Source organism: Idiotropiscis lumnitzeri, chromosome 3, assembly GCF_059441095.1.
Source record: "Idiotropiscis lumnitzeri isolate Australia: NSW breed Sydney's pygmy pipehorse chromosome 3, RoL_Ilum_1.0, whole genome shotgun sequence".
NCBI lineage: Eukaryota > Metazoa > Chordata > Actinopteri > Syngnathiformes > Syngnathidae > Idiotropiscis > Idiotropiscis lumnitzeri.
Genome location: NC_142393.1, coordinates 3,464,433 through 3,483,920, shown reverse-complemented (window position 1 = coordinate 3,483,920; position 19,488 = coordinate 3,464,433). Strand labels below are relative to the sequence as shown.

Here is a 19,488-nt window from a genome sequence, read left to right as displayed (position 1 = left end):
CCATCATCCCCCACTTAACACTCCGACGCCTCCCCACGTTTCGCAGGGGGGGTGGGGGGGGGGGGCTCAGGTGGACAACATATGGTGTCTTTTCTTCTGTTTCTTTCTCTATTTTATTTGCAGCCTCCGCTTTCTTGCTCATCTTCATCCCAATAATAGCGCTCGTTATTATCCGATGTGTATTATTTGGAACGCTCCGACATTTGCACCCCGGGAATAGCAGCGGGGCTGTGCACGTAGCCCACTCGTGTTCACATTAAGGTCACACCTCGTGGAAAAAAAAAACAAACTCAGCCACGTCGAAACTGGCCCGGCGGCCCTCCGAAGGATGATGCGACGTAAATAACATGGCCAACAATGACCGTAGTTTAAGGCACAATCAGTCTTGAAAAGGTTGCATGAAAGGATGCACGAAGAAGGGTGATGTTCGCGTGCATGTGCTTCACACTTTGTCAAAAGAATTTTCTCTCTAATTTTCTCTATTTTGTCATATATTTGTGGTTAAATATTTTTTTTTGTTGTTTTTTTTTTCTTACCCCCCCTCCCGATCATGCACAGACGCACACGTGCACGCACACACACACCGGCCCGTCCAGGGCAGGTCCACGGGGACGGAGCCACTTGAAGGAGTGACTGCCTAATGAGGGAGAAAATGTGTTTGGCGGTGGAGCGGCAGCAGTTAAAGCAGACTGTATTTGCATTACACATGCACCAATTAAAGATGTAATTGACATCAACAAGGAAACCTCGCCGTGCCCCATTTAAGCATTTAACGCTACTGCTCGTCACCTATTGCGTGGTTGCATCTCGAAATATCATTCAAAGCAAGAATGGTAAGCAATGACACGTGCGTTACGATTATGCGTTAACTAGGGATGAACGATTTATCGTTTTAGGACCGAAATCATCATCTCTGACCACGCGATTTTTTTAGATTGTCATGTTGGATTTCAATCAGTACGTATCTCGACATAAACTAAGACCACGGATACATTAGCAATTTAGCCGACCGGAACACATAAAACGGCTGACGTCATCATGACAAAGATGTTCAATGTTAAACGTATGTTCAATATTTAAAATCTCATCTGGAATATTTTCACTATTTTGCACCTCAGAATACTGAGTTTTGACATCCCCACAATAATCACTCTCAAAACTAATATATACATATATATATGTATATATATATATATATATACATATATATATGCTTTTTTGTTAATTAATTTAGCTTCGCTAAGAGACAATGATTTTATTGACAAAAATCTTATGTACAAACAACAATTACATTAGTACGAAATGTAAAACATTTTAGTGTTTAAAAAAAGCATTTTCATATACACAATGACATAAATACAAAATTATACTTGATGGTAAGTATTTTTTTGAAAAACTGCCTCCCTCACAAAACCTCTTTTGTGTACTAGCATTATTACAATACTAGCTTTTATTGTTTTTAATGCTTTAATGGCATTTTCTGTCATGTTTGTAAAAGTCACTACACATTGTGAAGAAAATCGCAAAATCAATCGAAATTGCGATATTTGTCAGAAAAATCGCAATACAATTTTTCCCCTAAAATCTCTTTTTTTTGTGCATATTTTTTAAGTATGCGAGGACTAGCCTAAATCATTTTCATCTTTGACTTTGATTTGTGTTTTTTGGGTGGCAAGTCTCCATACTAACTTTTTTACTTGAACCTCAGGGTCACAATTAGTAATTTTTGGAGAGCACACATTAAATCGATATGCAAAGTAAATGTTCACATTTCCTGTCAATGATAATATTAAAAATAAAATCAAAAAGTGTTTTTATTATCAACAAATATCTCTCTGAAATCCTTCAGCCAAGTGAGCCACTCGACGCAAAAACAGAATTTCCTGCCTTTTTTTTTTTTTTAGAAATATTTCCTGTTATGTACATTTACACCCTGTGCCCGTTAAGTGCACTCTGAAGCACTGCTCAACCTGTGCCTTCCTTAAGGGTAGCACTCGGAATCAGAAAAGCACCCCCGCCACCCCCAATGACGCTGAGTTCATTCCAATGCACAAACTCCGGTTTGTGGTCCCAAAGCTCGCTTTTGACTCTTCCAATTGAGAAGTACTGCGGCCATTGCAAGAAGGCAGCACATGGATGTAAACACACACACACGAACTCCCAGGTGGAGTTATCCAGGGATTATATGTGAGTGCGAGTGTGTTCCCTGATAAAGAGTCGATGTTTGAGTTTGGGATTGAAGGATTCTAAGCGGGATGAGTACAGCTGACCTTTGGGAGGGGGGGGAAATGCCCCAAAAAAAGACACTGTAGGCGAGTTACTTACATAAAAGCTGCATTTTTTTTATTATCTGCAGTTGTTGTGTTTTTGGTTGCTGCATCATCCAAAATTTAATTGTGAATGTTTTTGTCTGTTTAGCGAAGACACTGTGTGTCTACATGTTAGTGCGTGTGTGGGGGTGTGTGTGTGTGTGTGTTGGAAGCGGGAGGGGGACATTGTGTTTGGGTTTGGGATCAGAGTGGAGACTGATGTATGAACAGCACTCCATAAAGCACACAGATTATCAGGTCAACACACACACCAACATACTCACTGACCTAAACAAAAGAAGACCCACAAAAAACACACGCACACACACACACACACAAATGCCTTTTTGAAAAGGGAGGAATAACTATAGCTTCAGAAAATATTATGACTGTCCTCTGACAAATCGGAACACATAAAAATGTTTGGGAGGCTGAACGTTTAGATCAGATGTGGTCAAACTACGGCCCGGGGGCCACATGTGGCCCGTTAAACGTTTTAATCCGGCCCGTCGAACTTGAAAAAAAATTATTTAAAACCTTGTTAATGTTTTATTTTGTAAATACTGTAGTTTTTCAAAGACATATATTTATATATTTTTTTATATATTGTTGAATTGCTTTCATTTTCTCTGATGAGGTGAGGTGACCAAAACACTCCATCCATCTGCTCCCGGTCCGGCCCCTCTGTCAAATTTTAGAACCCATTGTGGCCCGCCAATCAAAAAGTCAGAGTCTTGATATTATCATAAACATAAAAGGAATCCGGTGTCTCTTTAAAAAAGGAAAATGAAAACGGTTGAGAGGATTAGTGTGCTGTATAGCGCCACTTACTGGTCAGCCTTTGCAACTGCAGTACGTGCTCAACGACTACACGATGAGCAGAAACAAAACCACCATCACAATTTTTTTTAAAGTCATTGTGAAGTTGTCCTTCCCACTAATGCCCCTTAGACTGTCGTGTGTGGGGGTGTGTGTGGGGTGTGTGTGTGTGTGTGTGTTAATCTGCTGTTGTGATTAGTTTTTGGTTTTTGGTTTTGTGATTTGCTGTTGTAGTAAAATGTATTATTATTTTTTAAATTTTCTGTTTTTTGGGGGGTTTTTTTGTATGTTTTTTGATTTGCTTTTATGATTAGTTGTTGTTTCCTGTATCTGCTGCTGTTTTGTTATTTTGTGACAGCGTTTCATTTTGCTGTTTCGTTTTGCAAATACAAATTTTTTTTTTCCTGGATATTTTTTGTTTGTTTGTTTCTTGCTTTTGTGTTTAATGGATGGGTTGTGTTTACTTTGTTGTTTTTGCGTTTCACACATCAGGGGCCACCATGACAAATACCACTAAAGTCGCAAATGGAAATATTCAGCATTTAAAAAAAAAAGAATTCCCATGCATTGTCAAAACAATGAAACGTAACAGTCCAAAAAAATGCATTGATTCCAATGTCGTCAAACCTTTGAGTTAGAATAAAACAAAATCATGTTTTTGCCATTTTGCTCTTTTTTTTAAAGAGCTACCATTGGAAATGAATATTTAAAAAAAATAGATTTGTATTAAAAATGCCCTGAGGAAGGAAATTTAAAATGTAGACTCTTTTGTATTGGTTAAAATGAGAGTCCAAACAAAGCAGCCGCTGCGGAAGGAAATCCAAGCCCGTAAGAAACACATCAGCGACGTTAGCCAAAAGGTTTCCGTGGCGAGATGGCAAGGGTGGCAAAGCTTGACACACGCAATTCCACAGTTGCCTTGCTGGTGAAGGTGGGAACGCGGGAAAAGGCCAGAGTGCGAGAAGGTCAGCAGCTCAAACGGAAGACATTTACTGCTCCAACAAGGCTGTGTACACAAACACACACACACAAAACATCTGAGCGAGTGTCTTTGCTGGAATAATTGCACAAGCGAGCACATCTGGTGCACTTTGAGATGGTTGGATGCAGCAGTGCTAATAGTCGTCCTCTCAGAATGCCACCTTTTCATCTCCACTAAATGTTTCTTTTCGCGGTACTCTGCATGCAGAGAAGAAAATTAAGGAGACAGTCGATACATTGTTGAGGAGGACCCCTAAGTTACCGCTGAATACTTTTTTTGTGCACAACTCTGTGATTGTAACTTGAATTGCAAACCTTTGGAGTGAGGACAAAGATTGTGAGCCAACAAAAGTGAACTCTTGACATTTTCCAAATCGAGTCTTACAAGAAGAGTGAAACGATTTTTTTTATCTTCAAAGTTTATATTTGTTTCTTTTTAAACTTCCCCTTTTAGTGGGTTCCATCCAAATCCTTTAGTGCATACAGTGCAGATTCAGTATTTTGATGAAGCTTTTCATGTCATTTTCATATAGCACTTCAAAAAAGCTTTGATCTCATCTCTTTTTTTTCTGGAATCGTGTATACTTAGAGGTAACAGGGCATGAAGTTTCTTAGCTCATTAACTTGAAGATCGCATTAAGTCTGACTCGATAATATCTGTGTGGGCATTTATATATACACTATATGCATGTGCTCATTTTTATGAGATGCGAGTAATGATAATGAGAATTCTGTATGTGCAGTTTCGTGGTTGCAGCTGCTTCACTCATGACCAAGACAAATTTCCCAGAGAGAACAAAAAAAAAGTCTATCCTGATCCTGAAAAAAATAAGTAGTCTGATATGCCACAAAACACGGCGGAGTCGAATTCTGACAAAATGTCTGTTGTTGTCTTGATTCTGTGTGTGTGCGTGTATGTATGTATGTATATATATATATATATATATATATATGTGTGTGTATTGAAATGCCGAGATGAGACGCGGTCCAGTTGTCATGGCGACAGAGGAAGTACGTAAACGGTGGCCTCACACACGATGGAGAATAGAATGGAATCAAATGAACAGAAAAGTTACAACCCTCTCTGCTTTCTGTCACATGACCAAAACCGATAACAACAATCCTTATCAAGAGTATTCATGACAGCAACTTATGTCGGCGACATCCTATTGTTTGTGCTCGTCTTGCCACCGGTTGCTGATGCGATGGGCCTGACGCCACCGCCGCCTCTAGAAAGGCCCGGGAGGCCTCTTAAAGTGCAGTCATTAGGCAGCCACTTGTGTAGGTGTTCTTGCAAGAAATCTTGTACCAGCCGTCAATTAGACACACGCGCTGGCTGGAGAGAAAGCCGGTGGATGTGCACGCCACTGGCCGCGCGCGCGCGTGTGCGTGTGCGTGTGCATGTTAATCATGACCCAAGGCTCAACCTGCTGTTGAGAACACTAACTTGTGACTTAATGCCTTTGTTCACCCTGGAACATCTGGCTTTGACCGAAGGGTGTGTGCGCGATTGTTTGAATCGTGCTGTTGCTCAAAGAGACAGAGCGAGAGAGAGCACGTGCGCGGGCGCGCGAGCGTCTGCGTGTGTACTGATGCGAGCGCAGCAAGGACGAAGGCGCGAGGAGTTGATCATCGTCGTGTAAACCTCTGAGGGAAAAAGGCCTCGAAGCCCCTTCTGTCAGCTGGGCTCTGAACTCCTTCCCCTCGACTGCCCCCACGCAAACACACGCACACACTCTCGCAGCCACACGCGCACGCACACCCCCACACACACGCACACACGCACGATCCCTCTGGTGCACCAGATTAGGGTTTGAGTGAGTGTGAGCAGAACAATACCCCAGTGTGTGTTTGCAGAGCCGTGGCTAATTGTGTTCATTTGCTGCTTAACTTGAGACAGTGAGGCCACTGAAGATGCGTGTGCATGTTTGTGTGTGTTAAGTGCCATGTGAGGCCATTTTCTGCATTTGAACATCCTCGTTCATGTCCACCTCAGAGGCCGCATTTGTAAATAGAGCGATACTCTTTTTCAGGGCCGATGCCGATTATTAGTAGGCATGAAGGCCGATAACCGATATTTCAAGCCGATATTAATTTGTTGAAAAAAGGGGTAAAATGGTGTCAACATTTTGAAAAACTTAATTTAGTTTAATTGCATTTAAACACATTTATTAAAACAACTTTAGTGATTTACAACATGTTTAAAAAAAATGTACATCGTAGAAAATAACTTAGTTTTAAAAGTCAAACAAAAAGTGCAAGGAGCTCCCAGGCTCAGCTGCATTTCTTATAGTTTAAAGAAAACAAACATCTCTTTAAAGTTTCCTACGGCAAATAGTTTTCTTTTAGTTGTGAGTTGTAGCAGAATGACGTTAAAATTTCGTCAAAGTCTGTTGTAGTGCTTGTGAGGTGAAAAAACAAACAGGCAGCTGACTGCTGATTTGCTGCTACCCACTGCAAAAGGAACCAATCAGATGGTGCTGTGGGCGGGCCAATCTGCTTCTGCAGGCAGGGCCACCAGCACAGTAGAGAGAGAGAGAGAGAGAGAGAAAGAAAAAAAAGTGTGCTGCAGCACGCCAAAATAAACCAACTTATAACGTATCAGCCTTGAAAGTAAAAAAAAAAGGCAGATGCCGATAATCGGCAAAATGCCAAATATCGCCGATCATCAGCCCGGCCGGTGATCGGTCAATCACTAGTACATAGCAGCTTGCCACAACTTGGCAAAGTAACGCTGAGTCAAGTCCAGGTCGCCGAGCGTCCTTAAAAGCGGAACAATAGCGGCATTGTCGGCACCAAAGTCCCAGCAAGGCTCAAACGTACAACAGCGGTGGATCGATAGAAAATAATGTCATCTTAGAAGGTCACTCTTGGACCTTTCGGCCATGTCAATACAAAGCCGCATGCACGCTCACTCACATGAAATTGACATCATGAAAAAAATCTTGGCATCACATTTCTAATGATGAAACGACTGGCATGCACACACAGGTACAGTAAATGTGAACGCGGCGCTGCAGGCTTCGCCGCGTTCACCCTTCCCCTGCCTCGCTTTGCTAAGAAGCCCCTCCCTGCCCGTGGCGAGCGCAGGAAGAAAAAAAATAAACAGCTAAAGAGACAAACAGCGAGAGCCACTTAGAGCCACTTAAAGCCAAGGCTCCTTCCCACAGCGAAGCACTTGCCCAGGGCGAGCGCTGCCTGCTTGCCACGCCGGGAGGCCGAGACGGCCGTCGAGGAGGCAGGACTGGCTCTGCGCTAGCGAGCAACACTTCCAAACAGTCGCTTCTCCTCAAAGAGTGCCGCTGCGGGCCTGCCTGCGCCACTAGGAGCCAAGTGAACTTTAATACTTGCGATCACACCAAGATACACGTCTGTGGAAATGGCCAACACCAAAAAAGAAATTTAGACAAGATAAATAAATACAGAAGGTGAAATATAAGTTCCGTTGGATCGCCAGGAGAGGATTGTCAACATTGTGGCTATTTTTTTTACCTCACTTTCTTCTCCATTGTTTTAACTTTTTTTTTTTGAATTATTATTTATTCATTCTCTATTATTATATCCACTGTGCCTCCCTCGGCTCATTGCCTCACCTGCTTCTATTTTTCTGTCCCCCGGCTGTGAAACCAAAGGCCAACACTCCCCTGGGAGTTTTGTTTACCTGAGCTACTCCCCGCTTTTTGACATTCACCTACTTGGAGACAGAAGGAGAAAAAGGGAAGGACACACGTTGTTTCAGGGCGGTGAATGTCGGCCCGTGCTTAAAAATGACAAATAAATAAATAAATAAATGAAGAGCCGTCATAGAAAGGAGCAAACCTGAATTAAAGTTGTGTGCTGCAGAATTAATTAAAATAAAATAAATAGAATAAATAAAATAAATAAAATAAATAGAATAAATAAAATAAATAAAATAAATAAAATAAATAAAATAAATAAAATAAATAAAATAAAATAAAATAAAGAGCCGTCATAGAAAGGAGCAAACCTGAATTAAAGTTGTGTGCTGCAGATTGAATTAAAATAAAATAAATAAATAAATAAATTGTACAAGACGATGAACAGACAAGCCACGGCGACTAACAGTGTGTGTTTACCTTGAGTGTAATGCATGCTGATGGTGGCACAGATCCCCACAGGGCCAACCACTCCTGGGGTCCAGGTCGCCCAGCTTGAGGTCGGGGTCAAACAGACAACTCGCAGCCACTGCACCGTAGAGGACTGCCCGGGACCATTAGTATCCATTACCAGCAGCTTCACCACAAAGACACGAACACACAAAGAGACGTGAAGATGAATGTCATAGAAGGGATTCTATTGATGAAATGGCCCCAGTGTGTGTTGCATCAAAAAAAAAAAAAACTCGTTGCCTGCCGGTTCACAAGAAGATTCTGGTGTTGGTTTCGTCACATTTCAGTGGCAAGGATGAGTCTGTGTGTCGGTCTTCATGTAGAACGGCGACTTTAGGAGAGCAAAGTGTGCATGAGTAGCAGCATGTAGATGAGAGGCCGGAACTCGGCCTCCAGCCGCTTGGTGCCAAAGATCTTCACTTCAAATGGATGTCCTCAGGGCAATGACCTTCCGGGAGGCGGTGGGGTGTGTGCGCTTGTGTAGATGCGATAATTGTGATATGCAAACTAAATACAGGCGTTTTTGGGCGGAAAGCCTCCAATGTCCAAATGTGGTCAATTTTATTTTCTGCCACAAATTGCGTCCGGTCTTTTCCTATGCCGTCTATTTTTTCGACACATTATTAACCAGGGTAAAATGTTGAAAATAACTTTAGGACAAATCTATGAATACTTTTGGACACGTCAGACTCCACCACGTCCGCATTCCGTGGGAGCTTTGTGGTGGTGTTTTTTTTTTGTTTTTGTTTTTTTGTGGTGGGGAGGTTAGACAAAATCAATAGTTACATTAGATCAAGTTGAGTCGGCTTATTTTAAAAAAAAAATAACTAATGTAATTCGCACCTCGATTAAAGGGACATTGTGTAGAATTGAGTGCCATCTAGTGGCGAACTAATAGAATGCAACATACTAATTTCGTAGCGCCTGCATTTTGAATGCGCCTCAGAGTGACAACAATTTTCGAGGCTAACACCAATTTCTTCAGCAGATTGGCAAGCTAAATGTCATCACAAACTATTCTTATTTTTCCCTCATGTGACGACAAAAGAGCATTACATTTGTCATCAATTCAGCAAATTTGTGATTGGGTGTTTGTGTCCTTTGGGTCTCCGTAGCACATGCCTCTTAAACTTTTGAAGAAGGGAAGACGACAAAAAATTTTTTTGGAAGGCAACAACAAACTTGGATGCGCACGGCTGGCAGTGGCGACTACGGCTGCTCGATTAAGCGATTTTGAACTGTAACTGAATTTTCTTGTTTTTTTTTTGGTATATCTAAGCCACCGTAGTTTACTCTGCACGAGACAGAAACGGACCAAAACGATCCCCGGATGCAGAGTGCGGTTGAAATTAGTTGCAGAGATAATAAACAGAAAATGGATGGATGGATTTTACAAAGAAATCGTTATCAAAAAAATCGTCTTTGAGAGAAAATAATCTGGATTTTCTCATTAGGCAAAATCAAACAACCCTATTAGTGAAATGCCCTTACCATTTTAATCAATGACAGCGTGATGAATTATAATTTTTTTGTGAAATAACTTTGATTTTGGGTGTTGAGTTTGTTGCGCAACAGAATATGATATCAATTTATGGTGCAATACCAGCAAAAATTATCCGGTGTTTGGTAACTCAACCAAAGCAATGTTTTTTTTTGTTTGTTTGTTTTTTTGTCATTTTGTAGATGCAAAATCCAACAGGTGCAACTAAACAGACTCCCACTGCAGTACGGACCGAAGACGAGATAAACTGAATTTTTGTGTGTGTGTGTGTGTGTGTGCGCATGTGCGTCAACCAAGCAAGCTGCGCCCTCAGCATCCTATTATCCCGACTGAAGCATGGCAGCCGGCCCATATCTGCAAGGTGTGCGTGCGCTTCAGAGCGCAGCAGCTGTGTCATACCTCCGAGCGTCTTCACAATAGACGAGGACGACTGGGGGTGAAATGAAGGACAAAAGTCACACCTCTGCCGCACTTGTCTGCTCCCCAGATGTTGCGTTACGTCTCCTTCTTGTACAGAAGCGCACACATGCACGTTATGATCTGTCTCCCAACTTCTTCCTTGACGAAAGCTCCTTTTTGCGCAGGCTGGTCAAGTCAGTTGAAGCCTTTATTCCGCCGTGCTGTTTTGTACTCAAAGTACGGACATGGAATCGAGAGTTGCTCTGCTAGAATTTCCACTTTCTGAGGTCATTGGAGCAGCAAATTAAAAAAATATATGTTTACATAATGTTAGCAAAAATAACTTGTATGCTGAATTGGTAATAAAAAGGGGACGTGTGGGAAATTTTATTTAAAAAAATAAATAAATAAAAATAAACTAACTAGACTAAAATCCAAAATGTTTTTGTTGCACACGAAAACCAGCAGACCCTCCAATAGCTTCCACTCTCTCGCCATGAACTTAACCGGACACTTTGAAGTGCTTGTGCACCTAATGCACGATACCCGTTACTTAAATTTGCATTTTGCAAATTGTATCCCAATTTACCAAATGACCTTTATTATATTGCTCAATGACTCTCTGTACTTACATGTTCATGTACTAAATTTGATCGTAGTGGCTTCTTTGCTGTAGAAGCGCCAACAACCAAAAAGATTGGATACATGACTAATAAGTTGAAGGAAATAAAGTTGCGTTTAAAATGACAGAATTTCAGAAAAAAAAGATTTGTCTTTTCCCCCTTAGTCTAGTCCAGTGCTTCTCAATTATTTTCTGTAACACCCCCGTAGCAAGAAGAAAATTATTCACGCCCCCCCACCGCCCACTCTCCACTGCAACTATATTTAACTACATTTCTGTTACAAAACGACAACGTAGAATACTCGCTGCGCACAACGGGCAAGCAGAGCGCCACTGCCACCCACTGGAGTGGATGTGCAATTAGAGAGAGAGAGAGAGAGAGAGAGAGAGAGAGAGAGAGAGAGAGAGAGAGAGAGAGAGAGAGAGAGAGAGAGAGAGAGAGAGAGAGAGAGAGAGAGAGAGAGAGAGAGAGAGAGAGAGAGAGAGAGAGAGAGAGAGAGAGAGAGAGAGAGAGAGAGAGAGAGAGAGAGAGAGAGAGAGATGCCACTTTAACAAGGCACCCGGTAAACAGTCAAATTTGAGAGTAAAATTTCTCTGAGAATTTTACAAGGAATACTTTACTCTCAAATTTTACTTGCGTAACTGGGACCAAATATAGTCTTTTTTGAGTCAAATATACTCTTTGAAATTGACTCAGTAGCGGCACAAAATCTCTTTGGGCACAATGTGGACATTCTCACTTCAGGGTGTTCTCACTTTTGTTCTGAGCAATTTCAACACTAATTTGTTGAGTGTTGAGTTATTTTGAGGGGACAGTAAATTTACACGTATACAAGCTGTACATGGACTATTTTAAATTGTAATGCAGCAGGAGTAGTAAATTACTGGACTACATACTTTGGTGTGGATCCAGCCACTTCTTTTTTTTTTTTTTGGATGAAAGACAGCAGCAGCCCTGGTTTCTTTTTCTCCATCTGTTCCGTCGTTGTGGTCAACCACTTACAGGACTGGAAGGTACCACGAATGAACACTTTTTAAGAAATTCCAACTGAATGAGGTTAAATCGACAGGTAAATGCTCTTTCCAGCTCTCTCAACATGATCGAGTGGCGAACATCTACACACACGCAACCAACCACGCGCACCTCCGTTCCGCATGCACCAGCACCACCACCAGCCGCGGCAGCCTTAGGGCTCAGCCATCTGCCGCCACTCGGTCCTACCCACCTTCTTAACATATGCAGCCCTTGCCCTGGGTAAGGTGGCGGGGGCACTGGCCTCGGTCTCGGCCAAACGACGGTGTGGGGGCAGGGACTTGCGAGGGTGCATATGGTGCACGGGAAAGAGTGACGGGAAGGAGGCGAAGAAAATGGAGATAAATGAAGGATTAGTTAAATCTCGGTTTCCTCGCCCGGTTTCCCCCCCATATGGCCGTTTTGTGTGTGGCCACCAAGGTCACGGCCCGCAAAGGACTAGCAGGGCCGCGAGCGACGCAGTGAACAGGGGTGGGGGTGTGGGTGGAGGGGGGTTACGTACGGTTTGGGAAGTGGGGGGGTGCGCGTAGTCAATGAGGCTGGCACTGTCACTGAGACGCCATTGTGACATTGTGCCTCGGGGCATCCACCGACCGCCACAAAAGGCAGGTGTGCGCTACTTTCATCTGCTCATCATCCTCCCGCCTGTGTCTTCCACCCCCAACAGCCAACAAGATGAGCAAATGACAGTCAGTTTTGTTTCATCGCTAACATTAATTACATCCGCTTTCCTGAAGTCCTTTCGTTCATTTTTCATGAGGCTTCTTTTGCATGCGCTGCACCACTCTGCTATTCTCTTTCTTCCACTGGGGGCCTCTTTACCCGTTCCAGGAAAGCATCAAGTGTGGAGGTTTGTTAGTTAACCCAGAGGGGAATTGGGTCAGAAAAAAAACACTTAAAAATTCACAAAAAACTCGGCATACATCCGAGGTCCAAAAATAAAACGTGAAAAAAAAATGTCAGTCTGTTGGAGCTGGGAAAGTCACGGCGTGTGTGGGTGTGTGTGCGTGTGTGTGGGGGTGTGTGCGTGTGTGTATGTGATTGTGCTGTGAATAAATAAATCATGCTGACCTTTCTTATAACCTTTCCCCCCCACCTCAAGCTCTTGCTTGCTCCATATGACCTTACAAGACCTCCTCACATTAAAGACTTTTTTTTTCTTCCCCGTAGCTGTCCATCTCACCTGAGGAATTTTTATATCCAGCAGGTTTGGATTCTCTGTGCGGTCCTTCCATCAAAACCTCGGCGCCTCGGACATTTCAGGTGTGTGTGTTGCGCAATGTGCAGTGGCCACGTTAGCACGTGCGCTTATGCCGTTCGCGCGCGTGTGATCTTTAAAATCTTCAGGTTCAAAAGACCACTCTCACCACGCCTTGCCACTGAACTCACCGAGAGGTCGCCGAGATGCCACTGTGTGTGCGCGAGCCTATATCCTGATCTCCTGCTCTAATACCCCGAGGACCTTTGGTTCCTTAACTGCAGGAGCTCAGAAGAAACACACAGGAGCACCTTCAAAGATCTCACATCAATCGCGCTCACCTCTTGAAGTCTTGAAGAACGAGCACCTCGGGTGAAAGGTCAGCACACCTGCGGCGTGACAAATCAATCGGTGCGCCGGGATGAAGGCAGCGTTGAGGGCGAGTGCTTGGGAGGAGGAGGAAGGAAGTGATGGCGTGGAACAGCAAGTGATGGTTTCATCCTTAAGCTGGTGAAGATTATGTAATAAGTCCAGTACAAAGTGAGAAGGAGCTTCAGAATTGCTCGACATACACAACGCTTTCCGCCGCTTTGTACCGCTCATCAACAAGATTCCGAGCTTAAAATCCTGACTTGGAGCCTTCGGAGGAGGGTAAGACCCTTCGAGTTGAATTTCACAACTGCTTGTATTTCATCATTGTGGACTCTTCTTGGAACTTTCTAGCGGACGCAGGTTCACACACTGAGTCTCAACTAAAAAGCCTGTTCCATTTTGGTCGGAGTTCCCCAATGGCAGGGGCCGGGGCTTGGTATTGGTCCGTGTCCACTTTGGACCGGGCCGCAATGAGCCGCATATATGAAAGAAAAAAAAACTTAATTGCAGTACTTTTGGTTTGTTCGTTATTTGAGGCTAATATAATTGTCTTATCTTGAAAAGTGACAGGCTTCTCTCCGTTACATCCATCTATGTTGGACTCATGATCATCATCTTTGACCCGTGCGGATCGAGCACCACAGTACAAGCCGGGCACGATCCACGGAATGGCTGGTGGGGGAAAAAAACTGGGCTCGATGACATCAAGGCAACATGAGTTGAAATCACACATGGATTACGTAAGTCGCATGTATGGGAGCACTTTGGCAATTTGAGGGGAAACGAGTTCTCAAATTAACGATAAAGGATTTTTTTTCCGGTCTCTTATCATCTCAGCGTCATTTCAGACAGACGTGTCAAGCCGCCAACATACTCAACAAACACGCTTACTCCGCAATAGCTAACTTCAAAATAAAGCTTAACAAATAATATAGTGAGTCAATGACGCCAATGCGATGGCCTTATTAGACTTTTATTTTGGCTACCTTGACTTCCGTTTTCGACCTTTCGCTTTATTGAAGTTGTAATTGACATTACATAGTGGCCACCAACATCAACTCTACGCCATCCCGGAATCATTTTCAGTCGCTAATTTAGGTCGAAACAATGGACATTTGACAAAACAATTTATCCTAAATGATTGCTTTTTGACAAAAAACCCCTCCACATCCAAGCAAGGTGTCGGCGATTGAGTTGGTTGCGTCAAACGATGACGTTTAGTTTGTCGAACAAACAAAAGAAGCACCGGTCGAGTGACGCTCCGTGTGGTTCACGTGACTCACGGGTTGTGGTGCGATGAAAACACGGACGATAACGAGTGCCTCTAAAACCACTGCCGCTCATTTCAATTTACTCAGTAAAATGGGTGTTAGACAATGACCTGACCACACTGGTGTCAATGTAAACCGTTGAGTGTGTGCGCGCGCGTGCGTGGGAGAGAAAGAGAAAGATGTCGGTCGAGCTGTAGCAACGGAAAACAAATTACTCACATGCACTTGTAGATGTAGTGCAGTTCAATAGTTTTGTATTGTGCCAAAGTAAAAATAGTGACAAAATTTAAATTGTGCTTAAAATACATGCTTTTACAAAAAGCAAAGTTTTTTTTCAGAAATTGGGATTTTAATGTAATTTGGTTATTTTCCAAATATGATTGCTGAAGAGCGGAAAAAGATATAAACAAACTTTGTTTCATCTTAAATAAGAAAGTCTAATCTTTCATGCGCCACGTTTATCTAGCATTAGAACACAATATTCTGTGGAATTTGCTAAATCTGTCAAAATCCAGAAAAAAATTATGGCGTTAATCCAGTGAGAATGGCTGCAAATAACAGAGTTAAGAACCCGCAAAAAAGTGAACGAGGGATGACTGTAGGTCACAAAACATCAATGGTGTCCACTGCATCACTGTCGTAGTTTTTCTGCTTCAAATCTTTCTCCTGCAAATTGCTTACTCCAATTCTAAGTGTCCATCCATAACTCATATCTTGCTCATTCTTGTTCTTGGACACAGCAGCTTGGATGAGAATAACGTGTTTGTCTTGCGCCTGTTTGAATGTCAGTGTTGCAGAGTTGCGCTCGGCCTGCGGTGCTGAGCAACCGGCGTGGACGAGAGCAGAGAGGCTTATCTCTGGACGCTTGGTGTTTGCTCGCGTGTGATGTCGGACCAGTTTCGCTAATGCTTCCTGGGCTGGGTCCGCTGATAAGCTTTGGGATGTGGAGATGTGCAGGTAGCAAAAAAGTCTCTGTTGAAATTGGAACCCATTTGTCTGTGATGTTTTTCTTTAGTTTGTTAGCCTCCCTGAGCAGTGACCGGTGCAGCAAGCCATCCAAACATTTGGAAACTGGGACAAGAAGGAAGAGGGGATGGATGGGGAAAAAGAGGGCTGAGAGAGAAAAAGGATGGAGTGCAAAGAAAGGAGGACGGCAGAAGAGCGGCTACACATGGAATGCCACAAAACGGAAAGAACTGAAAGCCGAGTGCATGGAACCAAACGAAAGGAGGAGAAGTGTTGGACTGAACGATGAGAGGAAAGCTAAGGCCACCTCTCTCCTTCTCCTCTCGTGCCTCCTCTTCTCCCCGTGAGAACGTGCATTTTTCTTCCTTCTTCAGATGTGGCGCGCTTTCATGCGCACACAAAGACGAGCCGTACCTGGCACACAAGGGCGTGAAGGAGCTGGCACAAAGGTTTGTGTGCGCCACACACATACACACACAAACACACACACACACATGCACACACACCTGCCTGGCACAGAGTGGTCTATTTGTCGAAAACCGGCACACGTGCATAAAGATAATTTGGACGATTCCGCCCTTCCAATCATAAATCACCAATAGCCTAATTGTGTGATGGATCCAAATCTTATCCTGTCAGATTGTTCTGTGATCCTACAGTACGTCACTTCCTACATCAGGTCATTCGTTGGGGGTGACACTCAAATTGCTGCACACACACTTTTGACGCAAAGAAAAATTTCAACTCGGTTAACTCTGTTTTCTTTACCTCAAAAATAACTTGCATACTTTGCAAAGCCAAATTCAAATACTGTACCATTTTAGCTGCACTTCTTTAGCACGTCCTCTCAGAAAAAAAAAGAAAAAACACCGTGCCGCTGGAGTGCGATGCGTGTGAGCCGAACTAATTGTACTGTAAAAGTTTTGAAGAAAAATGCCTGTAAAGATGACACGGTTTAGATCGTATTCAAGGATCAAAGAAATCTATTAGAACAGACTCTGGTTTAAAATACACTTCATATTTAGGGATTTTACATTAATTCAATGATATCTTTTACATACGTCACAAAAAATAGTAGCTGAAAAATGTGATTAATTGCAATTAATTTCGGAAATTTGGGGACGATTAATTAGTTGAAAAATTGACACCACTAATATATATATATATATATATATATATATATATATATATGTAAAACACGCCACATATGATTTTTACATTTTGGTCAAAACTAAGAGATGGTGACATGACAGTTTGCCGTAGAACATAAAATGTGCACAGATCATTGGAGTTGAATGTGCATCATTGTCGATTACGTCTCATTTGTTGGTAATTACTATTAATTGTGGCACTTAAGGAAACATAATTTTTGTGATTACAAAGCTTTAATGGCTTGTTTTCACCGGGCTTAAAGTATTGTTGTGCTTGAAACCAAAGTGACAACACGCAACAGCTGCAGCAGTAAACAAGTGCGCGCTAAAGAAACTGGTGGCAACAAACAATCAAGGGAAGGGAAACTAATTGATGCGTACGAGTGCACACACACACACACACACGGCGATTGCTGTAATTAGTTTGTTTTAAAGGAACCAAATAACAGTGATTTGAGCGCCACAGCATCCATAACAATTTGCCCCTGGAGGGACTGCACCGTTTGAACAGGATCTATTCAAACACTTGCACATCATCGCGTATGTGCACACACACACACACACACACACACAGTCGAGGCACCATTAAATGTACTTGAGATCGGCAGAGAGGGGCTGTCTCGGTTAGTCCTCCCAGAATTATTATCCCTTATCGTCAAGCAAGCTGATCAAATAAAAGGCTCGGTTTTATAATGGATTGAAAGGTTTGGGGAAGACGTTTGTATCCAGATGTGAGGAGCTGTCACCCAACATTCCTCTTGTCCATCTGACATCTCTTTCTCTCGTGTCTGTAATGCACTCTTGGTGAGTTTTAACTCTGCAAAAATGTAATGAAGTGATCAATGCAAGATTAAGAAAAAAGAAAAGTAAGAATGAGCTTTGAGGCCAGCACTACTTGCAGTGCACGCGTCCTTCCGAAAGTCCTCCAAGCTGACACTTTGAAATCAGTATTGATTTTGAAAATGTGACTTTTTCCGAACGTAAAATGTGTGCAGCGTTTGGACCGGCGCATGTGACGTCGTCGGCTTTTGATTCCTTGTTACGGAGGCCCCCATCAGCAACCCTCTGCGACTCTGTGGCGACCTGCCAAGTACGTCTGCATCTCCCGGACCCCCTCAAGGCAGCGCACAGACAAAATGTCAGCTGGACCCGCTACAGAGTGATGAGGACAAGCGACTGAGTGTGAGGGAGTCCAAAGTTGAAGACGAAAAGAGTGGCAGGCTGGGGAATTGAAGCAACAACATCCGTTCGGTGGGTTACACATTTAATCTTCGCGAATTTACGAATATCGTTATAGAGCTAATTACTTTGACTTATATTCTATTCTTCTATGCTAATCGTGAGAAGCAGATGAAATGTGGTGCACTTTATTCTTGTGTTGTGTTGTGCACTGTCCCCGGGTGGGACCTCATTTGTTTCTCTCGCTCTGTGTACTTCACCCGAGAAGTGAAGCTGTCTTTAGGGGTCAAAAGGCATTTTGGCAAATCATTCAGCTGTATTATAAAAGTTGAACTTGTGAGTAAGTTCTCAGTTGTGTGATTTGTGTTTCAGCGGTCCAATTAACATGGGTATGCAAATTAAGGAGCAATAATGTGGACCATCAACTGGACAGCCAACCTTGCATTCATTTTCTGCAATATATATATATATATATATATATATATATATTTGAGAGAGAGAGAGAAAACATGTCTAATTGAAGTTCACATGTGCTATTATAATAGTCATACCGTTCTTGAATTATTTATTTTTTTTAGCCACAGCGGACCTTACTCATATTTTATAACTCGTGCAAATCTATTATCTGTCCAACATAAATAATTACAATCTTCGACTAATATTGGCAAAACACCACTTCGCCCATCCATACATTCCAGTTCCACAGGGGGAATATATAATTCCTTTGTGGAATAATAATATAGAGTAGCTTTAATGCGTCCAAGTAAAGTAACATGGAGTGTTTTCTCATCTAAAGCAAAAAAAAAAAAAAGCCGCAGGTAACTTGGAATTAGCAGCAAGAGGGAATGTGTAATTAGATGAGTTGTCATTCATCTGAAATCGAATGCATAATTCAAACAGCATTAAAAAGGATTGAACGAGCTCTCGGAACGGCATCCTACACCGCAATTATGCTCCGTGCATCTCCTAATGGCTGTGAGGACTCAGTCTAAATGTGTTCATCTGTGGAATTTTAGCCATGGTTCACCTCACTCAGTCTCTGTCACGCAGCACAAACACACAAGCTCACAAAGGCGGGAAGAGGAAGCGTAGAGGGACGTCAAGTGGACCGAGAAAATGATCTCAAAGGACTCTTTTGCAACTTTTACCACAATCTAACTTTTTACCATTTTTAAATGTGATGGTGCTTTCTTAATTATGCACAATACCTCGCACACCATGCAAATATTTTCACTTTAAATGTGTCTACCAGAAATTCGAACGATAGGCTTCAATGAGACAAACTTGACAAACGAAATCTTTTGGGGAATTGGGATTTTTTTTATCGAATGTTCACTTAGCGACATCCTGTGGTTGCTAGCAGTAACTACATCTGAAAAAAGAGACGGTGTCACTATTTGGGGAAAGAGAAAAGGCACCAAAACTAAAAAGATGGAGTATTGTGAAGGGGGATAAAAATAACCCTACCATCATAGTAATTTCATTGAAATTACAGACGAACAAAACAAATTGACTTTATAGCAAGTGAAAACTAAAGTGAACTGTATATAAAATTTG

General features: G+C 42.5%; 1 protein-coding gene across 4 annotated transcripts in view; it reads left to right on the top strand.

Moving 5' to 3' along the window:
- Window positions 1-18,000, top strand: part of LOC148339442 (uncharacterized) — a 69,540-nt gene extending 51,540 nt beyond the window's left edge. The window contains exons 3-7 of one of the 4 annotated variants that reach the window (XR_015842595.1): window positions 13,002-13,057; window positions 13,142-13,643; window positions 13,929-14,104; window positions 15,425-16,050; window positions 17,748-18,000. Coding sequence is in view for 3 of the 4 variants with exons in the window: in XM_088291821.1 (XP_088147947.1) it covers window positions 13,002-13,057; window positions 13,142-13,368 (283 nt within the window). In the remaining variant the exon portion in view is untranslated. Of the gene's footprint in view, window positions 1-12,998; window positions 13,058-13,141; window positions 14,105-15,424; window positions 16,051-17,747 lie in introns of all 4 variants that reach the window. The other 3 variants (XM_088291821.1, XM_088291820.1, XM_088291822.1) reach the window with 3 other exon arrangements.
- The last annotated feature ends 1,488 nt before the right edge of the window (window positions 18,001-19,488 follow it).